We start from the raw sequence: 10978 nt of genomic DNA, 5'->3' as shown, positions 1-10978 counted from the left end.
CCACCATTACTAACTTTAAAATCTTGAGAGAGCTGGGTCGAGGAGAAAATGACATCAAAGACTCGCTGGTTTAAGAATGCAATGCATGTGTACATAGCCAAATTAATATGCAGCACGGGAGTTTCAGGCTTTCAGACTTTTAAACCCGTGTTTTGCATATATGATAAATTGCGTTTACATGCTGCAATTTTAAGCTAGTGAGTAAATGACGTTATTTTCTCTAGATCCAACCCTCTGAGGTCCAATCGGCCAGTTTTGAACGTGGGTAATGGTGGACCATGAAATCCAAAACTTACACTCAAAACGAACAGCCTTTGGATAAAACTCAAAGCGCAAAATTTTGCCAGTTAGGTGTTAAGCAAACATGCTTTCAAAATCTGAAGAAAAAACAGGAAATGATTTTTTGATCATAGTACCACTTTAAGGGCATAGCAATTCGAGATACATTTGGAGGCCTTAAACTTCTTTAAGAAAGCAGAAGAGACGAAGCCTTCTCAAGCGGAATGAGGTAACAAAACGACAAAAGAAAAGCCAAGTTACGAGTATTTTTTGCACAAATTGGTGAATTTAAACTAGCAAGAACCTCCGAGTTCCAACAAGGGTACTCCATACAGAAAGTTAAGTGCTGCTATCTATGGGATTCGGAGGTCATTAAACATTTCTCAAGTGATTCACAAATTAGAAGAACAACTCCCAGAAACCACTTCAAGAAAGGAATCAGAAACGGGAAGTTGAACTGTAATCAAGATACGCCAGGTCATGAAAACTGTTCTTCTTATAACTCCAGAAGGAAACACATAAGATTGAGACCACTGCACTTAAAGAAGAGGCTGACTCGTCTTTGAAGTCTGTGTACATTCCTGTTCACAGACATGTAATCATCAATGGGAAGTCAATCCAAATCAGCAGTGGAGTTAAGAGCCTTGATCCACCCTATACAGGGGAGGCGCTGTCTTATGGTGAACATCCGTATACTGCACTAATTGTTTCCATCAGCCCAAGAGAGGCGTCATGGTAACATTGGGTACATGCCAGTGGCTTGTAGTGTTCCCGACCTGATTGGAGAGATAAGATGAAGACTTGCAGATGGTATTCCAATTCCCTCAGAAATGTGGCTGCGATATCAATTCCCAGTTTCAAGACAGCCACACAGTATACAGGCTTTAATGCGTGATTCCAAGTGCAGACACGGCAACTTCGGCACGACCATCTCGATAGCCACTACTGTGCTGCCCAGCTGAAATACATTTGTCTGGTGATGGAGGACGATAAACACTTTATGAATGTTGGTGAGCCAGGATTACCAGTCCCGAGTCTTGGGAGGGAGAGACGTGTAATGGTAACAGGCTCTGCTGAATCTCGTCCAACAGCGCTCGATCACGGTTTCTGCCTATTACATGTAACTCCCAAGTGTAACCCTTGTACCAGCCATTCCTGAAGTTTCCTTGGAATCATTTTACTAGGGCCAAGTGTACGTGGCAGTAGAAGATTCCATTTTTCAGTCCTCACCAGTTGTCGAAGAATCTGGAGTGCCTATTCCAGCCAGTGTTACAGATGGTGGACCTGAACAGAACGTACGACATGGATAGACTCAAGTTGCTCTCATTTAGTCATTTCAGCATCATAATCTTGAGATGCTGGTAGCCATCAACACCTGTCCTGGAAATTCCTGGGCAAATCCGCCTGAGGGGATCATGTCGATACTCAACATAGCTCTGTAAGGAGTCTCACTGGCCAGGGATGAAATAGACTCAAGCGATGAGAAGCTATTGCGTCCTTGTTTTAACAAGAAGGAAATCCACGACAAGGCAGACGGAGATGGGGAATACTCCAATTCCGGAAAAAAGTTGCATGCAAGTGAGGCTTAATAGCCCTCACAGCATGAAAAATGTCGGACAAAACAAACAAGAGCAGGGTCGTGGGCAAATTTAAAGCTACTTCAGCCGTGCAAATTGTTAGCAAGGAGAAAAAAATTGGTTACAAATGTTGTGCAGCTGCAAAATGTAATAACTGAAGTGAAAACTGACCCGACTTATCGTTTCAAGCGTTTCCATTGCACAACAACTGAAGAAGTGGGAAATTCGTAAGAAAAGAGGTGATGCCTTCTTTGCCACGGTAGGAAACAAGTTCTGTTGTTCTGAACACTTATTACCGACAGATTTTAAACAGAGCCTGATTGGCCATAGACAAGACTTAAAACTGGGAAGGGTACTATTGGTCTTTCCTTGGACAAAAGTGGATGAAGGATTGCTTTGCAGAGCGAAAAGGTCAAAGCTGAGATGAGAAATCTGAAGGGATAACAAGAGCGGAGAGTGCTCGTAAAAATAAAGACCAGAAAAGGATTGCAGAAGCTTTCCGAAACGACTCTGTTGTGTTTGGTCCAACAACACTTGACAAGTCGATAGAAGAAATAAAGATGGAACATGGAAGGCTGCTTCAAGAATTACAAGAATTTAAAGCAAAGGAGAGGATTTCCAAGTTTCGTCTGGAAAGATTTTCAAGTAGTGATGAAGATATCAAATTTTATACTGGATTACCAGACTATGTAACTTTATTACAATTCTGGAAAAATGTTAAGCCTAATGCCTCAAAGTTAACTTATTTCAGTTTTGTACGTGATAATACTGATTCTACTAATGTTGAAGATAGATTTCCTTTTATGGCAGGAAAAGAAAAGATGTTGGCTGCGCCAGAAGTTTGCAACCAATTGATGAGTCTTGTGTTTTTTAACCCGTTTAAGACTTGGTTTATAAGAGCGTGATCTCGTAGATTAAACAACATCTACCTGAAGTTTTTAAGGGCGAGTTTCAAAACATAAGATGCATAATAGACTGCACAGAAATAAAATGCCAGTCTTCTTAAGACCTTGAGAAACAAAGTGAACTTTATTCTGAATACAAGTCCCACAAAACATTCAAAGGTTTTGTAGGAATTTCCCTAAATGTTTGGATTACATTTGTGAGTAGCTTGTATGCAAGAAGTACATCTGACGAAGAGATTGTCAAAAACAGTTCTTGGGAGTCAGGGTGGCTTAGTGGTTATCTATTGGGCCTCCCACCACTGCGAGCTGGGGTTCAATTCTGGCCTCGGCCAGCATGTGGGCTGAGTTTCAGTCGATCTCAACTTGACTTGAGGGTTTTTCTCCAGGTTCTCCGGTTTTCCTCCCTCATCAAAATCGACTCAGCTAATTAACATCTAGCTGTGGTGCTGTGCTCTGACATCAAACATGGACTGTATAGCGGCAGCCAGAGGCGCCTTTGTATGCTTTCACCCCGATGTTGTGAGCCACGCCCTTTGCAATTCAGTCCTCGAGTGCAAGTAAGGCTGATTAGTACTAGCAATATATATTTTGTTGATTTGCTTGATGAACATGACCTGATTATGGCTGATCGCGGATTTCACGTTCAGGATTTACTGGCAAAAACGAAGGTAACACCTTTCATTCCTCCTACACAGTTCTCCAAAGAAGACTGTTTTGAGAATTGCCAATTTAAGAGTCCACGTCGAAAGGGCCATTAGGAGAAATTATCAAAGGTTGGCACATCTTTGATAGTTGTGCCCTTAAGTTTATGTGGAGTAAAAATCAGCTCTGGACAGTGACCTGCTTTATTGTAAACTGGCAAAAGCCTTCTTTAACATGTGAACTTTAGTAAAACATGTTTGCATTTTCTTCCACTGTGCATGGTAAATTTAACTAAAAGCACGAGATTTTACAAATGTGATTGTAATCAGTGAGAACTACACCTACATAGGCCATCTCTGATCCTGGTGTAAGCTAACTCGTATATGATATATTTATCATAAAAATCTTCGATATTCTTTTGTTTCTTCTTCCACCATTCTCGTTCGAAGGGAATTTCCATGCAAAGCAATTTTCCATTACTTCCATGGATTGCAAGGACACTCTGAATCTCTTAACCTCATACATTTGCTGCTGTACTTGATAAAAATACATGTGATTCTTGTTGACTTGTAACACACCTGAATCTGTCCTTTTGCATATAGTTTTCCGCACAAGAGCATATTCTAGGCTCTCTCCATTATTGACAACGATATTCCTAGCTTCAAAAATTCCATGTGGAGGGCCTAATCGGAAAATAGTTTTATTCTATATCAGTTTTGTTTTGCGTGCAAAACTAAACTGCATCATGGCCCAAAAAGGCCATGAAAGCTAATTATACCCTGAAAGGTCCATGGAAATATGAGGAAACTACTAAATCCCCTGGCACAAAAGAAAGCAATAAAAACTGGCAATCATGCTGCGCCAAATAACATATACATAATTTTCGGCAAAAAATAAAGGAGATAACATGAAGAGCCTCAAAGAGGTTTTTTTGGACTCTGTTAGAAGCCATGGTAGCTAAAGACGCTATACTAACAACATTCTGAGGTGTGAGATTTAATTACGCAAAGGTCGGTCTCTTGTTATATGATCTTTCCAGGCATGAAGAATAAAAGACAGGAAGATGTCCGGGGATGTCATGTTGTGGTTTTCAACCCCCGCTGCTTAATCATTCATTGATACATTATCTTATTTATTTGGAATTTTAAAACGTTCCAATGTGCTAATTGTCGTCACATTTTTTTATAGACAGTCAAAAGTTGTTCTTTTCCTTAATCAACCTTCTTGGGATACTGCAATTTTTTGCCTACTGAAAACGCTACGTGGTGTGTGAAAACTTTCACTGGTACAAAGGGTCAAAATCATCACCAACAGTGCCCGATATTCAAGCTACTCCACTTAGTGTATTATTTTGTAGCTCTAGTGGACGACTGCTCAGCCGTTATGGACGCTAATGACACCGGCAAGGACAGAAAACGAAAACGAAAATCGCACAAGAATACAGAAGGAGAGAAGAGAGGCTAAGCGGGTAAAGCCCAATCCTTCTACAAATGGTAGAAACGACAGTAGTGAAGGACAGAAAGAAGATATCGAGAACCAAAAGAGAACTGTGGTGGATGTCACGAAAATAACAAGTTCAGCGCAAAATTGTCCTAACACGTTTTATGCACACACTATTCAATCAAAGAACCTCGCCAAAGAGATCAAACCAAAGGCACAAATTGCTGTCAAAGACTCAAGAGGTGCTTTGATGTTGCGCTTATCTGTCACAAAAGCAGCAAAACGAAAACCTTCAAAGAGAATGTAAACCTTAGCAGAGGGGAAATTTCGCAAGCATTCCAACCGAACAAACAATGATGCACGTTCAAGTCAGCAGCTCATGCCAACTCCACCAGGTAGAAATCTGCGTGGCGTTAAAAAACAAATTGTCGTTAAGGAGAAGAGTTTGTTAAAAAAACTAGGACCAGGGTATATTGACTATATGCCTGAAGTTAAGGGCATTGCTGCTGTGCCCGTTACAGGGAATTTGATGTTGTCAAGAAAATGATTCACAGGGATACAGAAAGGGACAAATTAAGGGCGAAACGTGAAGTGGTTCAGGAAGCAGAAGTGCTTACTGCAATTGGGGACCATGAGGATTGCCTATGCTTCTGGGTATTACAACAGCAAATGAACCATTTTGTCTTGGCAAAGACAAAAGGAAGACTTGGCATCTGAAAGGCTGTGAGGGCATATAATATTTTAAGTCATTTTCTAGCTATTACCAATAGGTAAGTGAAGAGGGAAAAATATCATTAATGTTAACTAACAATTTTGATTCCAATGATTTTTTTTATAGTAGAGAAACAAATCAAAGGTCACAATTCAAGAAGGTGTGCCCTCGAAACAAAAACTACGAGTATCATCACTGTCGTGATGATAGGTTAAAGCAGACCGTGCCCCTATTGCACACAAAACAAAGTTTACCTGAATACTTTATCTTACTTTTTCGAGTTCGATTTGGTGTCGCTCAAATGCATCACTTGGAGGAGGTTGACGTTGATTTATCACAACTTCTTTATTATTCTTACACGGCTTTGAAATGCTGCCACAGACACAACTCGCCGAGCATCTCAAACCGGCATCTCTGCACACACATCCCCGATATTTTCCTGTTTTTCGGCTGCAGCTATTCTTGCACTGATCTATACAGAGTGGAGAGCAACGCAAATTCTTCGTCGTTTATATCCAACAGATTGGTAATCAAAATTTGACACACGCTCGCTTCATTGGAACTCACCACTCTGCTTGGAAGAACTTGAGAAGGCCCCCCCTTCTTTGTGATCAGTGCTCTCTGGGAGAGCTATAGCAGAGCCGTAAGGGTATACAGGTCTTTCTTGATAACCCAAATCAATGTCGTCACCAGTAACATCCAAGGAACTTTCCTCTTCTCCTTCCATCGTTCGATTTTTCTCCCATGTGATTTTGAGTCTTACACAACAACCGAATTCCCGGATGATAACATCAACAAAGACGCGCAATGGCTCATGGTTGAGCGTGGCCCTTTAATTGAGGGAAGACCTTTCAGAGTTTCTTCTCTCAACAAAATGTATTCTTCGTCACTGATAACTGACAATGTTTTTGTTTTGGTAAATTACCAGTACAGGCAAAGATCAACTTGGCATTGTGCCACTTGATGCTCAGCACTGGTCCTCTCAGAGTGCCAAGTCAGTCTCTCTGGCTATAGCCAATTGTGAGGAAAACAGGTTGGTTGCATTGCTTTTGTTTTTTTTACTTTTGGTCAGAGATATCATGACTGTTCTCTAGCACAGCTTACTGGTTCCTGGGCCCCTGGGACTAAATTTTGCCCTTAGGTGTCTAGAAAAAGGATGTGCTGTGTACCCTGGATTTACTTTTTTGGTAGCTCCTGGGCTCCAAATATTTTTCTTAAAGAACAGCCTTGGATGTTATAGCGAATTTATTGTGAGGTTTCTGAAAGTTACATCCCTTCTTTGTTATGTCATGCAGTGTACATTATTTACCACTCAAAGGTAGCTGTAATATTTATTGCAAAATAATATAATGATGTCTTGACCTGCATAGTGTGAAGCAAGAAAAAAAAAGGTAATATGACTAAGCCATGACTAAGTACCCAGTTTTCGAGTGAAATCCATTTTTCTGCTCAAAACCAAATTTGCTCATTAAATGGCAAATCGGGTGGGAATAACGGCAAAAGAGGATTTTTAGTACTTTTGGTTATGCAAGTGATATTCAACTGAAATCTGCTTTTTCTCTTTTAAGAGATGACCTGAGGAAGTTGCTTCATAACCGAAACGAACAGAAAGACAAGCTGAAAAAGATGGCAATTACAGTGGATGGCAAACACTATTGTGTACAGTTTAAAGGTAATTGTCTTGTCACTGTCGAGTTTAAGGTTATTATGAAGCATCCATCGTTCAGTGGCACATACACATGACTCCAGAATAGAATGGGAGCGTTCAATATCACTAGAAATAGATGACTTAAATGACATGTACAACTGGGTGTCATCAGCGTACATGTGAAAACGTACACCATAGTCTCATAGTATATCACCAAGTGGAGCAGTGTACAACAGGTACAGAAACGGTCCAAGAGTGGAACCTTGAGGGACTCCAAACATCACGTCACGACAGGAAGACCTTGAGTTGTTAATGCATACAAACTGCGTACGCCCCTGAAGATAAGACTCAAACCATGACAAAGCAGTTCCTTTAATTCCAAAACGATCTGATAATCTTGACAATAAAACTCGATGGTTCACTGCATAACACAATCATCATTGTCAATTTCAGTAAGAATATCGTTGTGTACCCTGATTAGGGCCGATTCAGTACTATGCCATGGTTTATAGGCTGAAAGAAAGACTTCATGTAGACAGTTGTCATGTAGATGTTGATTTAACTGAAGAGCAACAACCTTTGCGCAGCACTTTGATATAAATGGTAGATTTGATATGGGCCTATAGTTGGAAAGTATTTCGCGATCAGCAGTAGACTTCTTCAATAACGGTATAATCAATGCCACCTTTAAAACATCAGGAAATTGTCCATGCTGTAGAGTCAGATTAACAATCCGTGTAATGACTGGAAGAAGAATATCATAACACTGTCAAAAACCAAAGCTGGAACTGGATCAAGTTGACACGATTTAAGTGATGAACATTTAATGAGGCTAGCTAATTCTTCACAGCTAACTAATTGGAAATTGGATAACTGCGACTGACAATCAGTCTGACTGGTCTCAGAATGATCATTCGTGGAGGTTGCTTTCATCTGATCAAGATCTTTAGAGATCATCGAGATTTTAGAAAAAAGTTAGCAAATGTGTTAGCTACAATCCTAGACAAAAGTAGTTGGGAAGGTTATATAAATGAACCCTACCAGAGCTGTATTTCACCCCGCTCTGTTAAGGCGCAAAAAAACACTTTCTCCTTCTCTTATAAAGCCCCCCTCCCCCCTATTCAATGTTGGAAGGTAACACTACAATTTCCTACGAAAAGCATTTAGTTTTGCACAACATTGAATCAGGGGGGTGGGGAGAGAAGCAAAGAAAACGTCAAAAGTGGTAACCTTCCCAACAGTTTTGTCTATGATTGTATGAGAGTAGGAAATCGACTTTGAAGGCTTATAACTTTCGCAGTATTTAACGTGTGGCTTCCATTTCTCACTCTGGAAATGTTCTTGTAATGTACTTTCCAATGAATAAATATAAATGCACATTACCGAATTTTGCTTAAAACCATTGATTTATGACTTGGATTTAAGACTTACGTGACACAAGTTTTATACTCTTGCAATTTTTTATTTTAATTAAGAAACCAGCAAAGGATAGTCTTAATTGTATTTCAATCTGGTTGTTAGCCATAGAAATGGTAAAATAAACTATATTTGTATTGAATCTTTGTTCGAGTTATTGCCTGGCAGTCGCGTGACCGCGTGGTGAAAAGGTCAAATTTCAGTCAAGTGGTACTTGCATTTCGCTTCACTAAAAATCAGAAAGTGGTGTTGCCTTGTGTTTTGAAATTAGATTTTAGACCTTCAAAGAATGCTCTTTCACATGATATAAGTTTAATTGTAAAAACTCATGTATCGGATGCGTTTTTTAGCACTTGAATTCGGGCGAAAATTCGTTCCTAAAATGATATCCGAATTACGAAAATAATGAAAAATCTGCCAAAAATTTACATTAAAATTTTTTCTCCCAAAACAAATCAAAATGTTGCTCAGGATATCCTTAATCAAATGAGCTATTAGTAGTCTGGATTGTATTTAGCGTAGAAACAAAACAAACTCGTTTCTTGAACCCCTTTCAAGCCTCCGAAAAAAGCTCAGGACGAAGGCATATAGCCGCCCAAACTAAAATGTCGCATAACTTGCAAAATATTTATCTGATCGAGCTCAAATTTGTATTTTCATGAATAGGTCATTGAGGACTATCTTGGGAATTTTTTTCGTATTTTTCGATTTTTTCATATTTCCCGGCCCGGTCAACATTTACAGAAATCCACTCTTAAAAAGTACAAAGAAATCATTTTGAAAGGACAATGTCAATAAGTACCTGTTTTAATTATCAATATTATTAGTACTTAGTTGTTTATTTGGCATGGAGTGACCTCGCTATTTGTATGTTAATGATTAAGGCTCAAAGGACACTTTTGGAATTGTGAAACGACTAAGAAAGTTCTTTGTCAAGATTCTTCTTTCATTTCTTAGTAATTAGGATTCATTTTCTGACAAAAAACTACATATTTCTGTGTGTACTCTGTAGTATAGGTTGTGATACATCTCAAAGGGGTTTGAGTTATTATAAATCACTAGTATGCAGGTACACATGTAACACATTTTTTAGTGTTAAACATTATCCATGCTTTTTATTGAATTCAACACACAAGAAAACAATGTTGGGGAGGAGTAAAGAGATGTGGAAAGACAGAAGGGAGGGAGCCATTTGCTTTTCACCAGATTTCTAGTTTACAGGCTAATATTTGTCTTGGAATATTAGAATTCCTTACAATTGTAGCTAGCTCTAATTTCAAATGTGTGTGTTCTTGCAATGTTTGCAGGTGTGCTCGCAATGGAAGGAGATAGCATTCACCATCAGAGACAGTGAGTTCAAGGAGAGTGAAGAGCACCTTATTGACATTTTTGACATTAAGGTTTGTCCTCCTATTTTGTTCTTTTTGAGTTTTCTCATTTCAGTTATAAACATGTATATACCCTGACTGTCAGGTAACCCTGCACGTAGGAATGCTAGAAGTGTCTCAACACCATTTGGTCATGCACTTTTGCCACCCCTTGCCCTTCATTTCTTAGGTTACATAAATTTATTGTATCCTCGGTAATGTAAATGGCAACACGATTAAGGCAGGTTTTGTGTGATATTTTATGGTGCTGATTTTTCTATTAATTTCTTAAGTGTAAAGAATGGGGCTTCCTCCTTAGGAACAGGAGACTATGGCCACCTCACAGTGGAGCATGTGCCAATGCTTTTTCGAATGCATCGCTCTCTGCGACATTGGTCAAACCAGGGTTTTGAGGCTGCACACAAGCTCCAAAGACAGCTTTACACAAGGGCAACATCTCATGATGCATCAGGCAATACTTCTTCATGTACTTGTAAATGTCTATATATAAGCCCCCCACATGGATATACTAGCTGCCGCTGCCATTGTCACCCCATTCAAAAATCTTTATTAAAGAGATGTGTCATGAAATTAATACAGTGACACCTGTATTTAATGTTGGAGCTTCTGAGGTTAGTTTCTGGTTAATACAAGTCTAGTTACCTTGTGATAAAAAACAGCAGCTTTTTTACATTGAGCTGGCAGTCCTACATAGATCTATATATATATGAGGGTAATTAAGTCACACATTATTTTTCCGGTTTGCAGTGGAACAAATCCTTGCACGCCTGTTCAGAGATGCTACTGAACATGAGGCATGCATTTAGGGAGGCTAAGCATTGCATAACAACAGGTAAAGCTGGAATCAGAATTAATGAAATTTAATGCCCTCTACAGATGAATGATTGAGGTTCAATTTTATCCTTGGAAGAATGAGTTTTATTTCCCTTTGCTTTTTGATTGATTGCATGATGGAGCATCCACTTGTGGTT

General features: G+C 39.4%; 1 protein-coding gene across 1 annotated transcript in view; it reads right to left on the bottom strand.

Moving 5' to 3' along the window:
- The window catches only part of LOC138040247 (uncharacterized), a 6078-nt gene extending 2055 nt beyond the window's left edge, over positions 1-4023 (bottom strand). Inside the window, 1 exon segment of the mRNA XM_068886009.1 lies at positions 3982-4023. Within this exon segment, the coding sequence (XP_068742110.1) occupies positions 3982-4023 (42 nt within the window).
- Between the last annotated feature and the right edge of the window lie 6955 nt (positions 4024-10978).

This window comes from Montipora capricornis, chromosome 3, assembly GCF_036669925.1.
Source record: "Montipora capricornis isolate CH-2021 chromosome 3, ASM3666992v2, whole genome shotgun sequence".
NCBI lineage: Eukaryota > Metazoa > Cnidaria > Anthozoa > Scleractinia > Acroporidae > Montipora > Montipora capricornis.
This window is presented reverse-complemented; position numbering and strand designations above follow the sequence as displayed.